The 1242-nt window shown below is 37.8% G+C and overlaps 1 protein-coding gene across 1 annotated transcript; it reads right to left on the bottom strand.

Annotated features, from left to right (window-relative positions):
- Positions 1–121: 121 nt before the first annotated feature.
- On the bottom strand, positions 122–1012 carry LOC110104538 (putative disease resistance protein RGA1). The gene has a single exon (XM_020833692.1). It carries the CDS (start codon positions 1010–1012, stop codon positions 122–124), a length of 891 nt encoding a protein of 296 aa, XP_020689351.1.
- Positions 1013–1242: the final 230 nt, after the last annotated feature.

Here is a 1242-nt window from a genome sequence, read left to right as displayed (position 1 = left end):
GTAATTATCTCTAGCTCTGGATATATGTATGTATGGATTGATATAACAACAGATGAGGAAACCGATAGCAAAGAAGAAGAAAAAAAAAAGAGGCAATAGAACGATCAGATGAATCCTTTCGCTACACGGATATTGGGGTCGTCACATTCCCCCTCCAAACATCATCTAAAACAAGAAAAAGGTTGTGAACTAAAGCAATAGAATCTCTAAGAATGAGTTCTAGCTCTGCTTTAGTATTAACATCTCCATAGTTCCCGTTTACCTCTCTTATTACTTGCTTCAATAACTCAATTTCAACATAAGTTTCTGAAACACAAACCCACACCTTTTTATTGAAATAGATTTGAATTTTTGGATGGTTAAAAATTTTTTTAGCCAGAGTTTTCTTCCCTATCCCGCCCATGCCGGTAACAACAATAACAGAGCATTTTTCATCAACCTTCTCCCCCATCAAACAATCAACCAAACTATTTGCTACATCCTCAATCTCTCTTCCCACAACATAAGAATCAACCAAGGAAGAAGTTTTACGAGAATCAGGTAGAGTAAATTGTGGGGTTTTGGATATCATGGATTTCGCAAGTTTATAATGTTTCCTATCTTCATATATATGCTCGAGTCTTTTATTAATATCCTTAATTTTGTTTCCAATCTCATGACGGAAAGTAACACTCGCGCAACAGGAGATTGCAGATGAGAAATATCCACGTATCGAAGAAGTTCTAGATTGAAGATTTTGATCAGCGAGCAGCTGAGTGCCCTTGATTCTACATAGGTCAATGATATCTTCGGCATCGTACATGACATCCTTAAGCTCAGAAAGCCAGAGTTTGGTGGATGATGACTCATTAAACTTTTTCCTTTCAGCATCTTCCAGAAGGCATTGGATGCTCTTCATCCGACAACGTAGTGTTTGAAGCTCATCCTTGACACCTAGCTGCATGATCACCTCTTCGTGGACAAGATCAGCTAGCAAAGTAGAGAATTTGCTCATGAAAGCATCCAAGATCATCGCTATGTTGAGCTTGCTGAAAGAGGTTGCTTAATTAGCTTGCAGGATGTTAGTGGAAGCTCGTAAATTTAAAGGAAGATAGAAGCAATGGAGATGGGCAAGAAAATCAAAGAGCAACTGCCGACCACACGTCATTATTGACAGAAAGGGTCCAGTACTGGGCACAACGGAAGTTTTTATTTTTATTTTTTTGATTGAAGGAATTATTATATTCTACAGTAGAAAATTAA

The sequence above is a fragment of the Dendrobium catenatum genome, unplaced genomic scaffold (genome assembly GCF_001605985.2).
Source record: "Dendrobium catenatum unplaced genomic scaffold, ASM160598v2 original_scaffold_226738, whole genome shotgun sequence".
NCBI classification, from domain to species: Eukaryota; Viridiplantae; Streptophyta; class Magnoliopsida; order Asparagales; family Orchidaceae; genus Dendrobium; species Dendrobium catenatum.
Note: the sequence above shows the minus strand (reverse complement) of the source record. Positions and strands in the feature narration are given on the sequence as shown.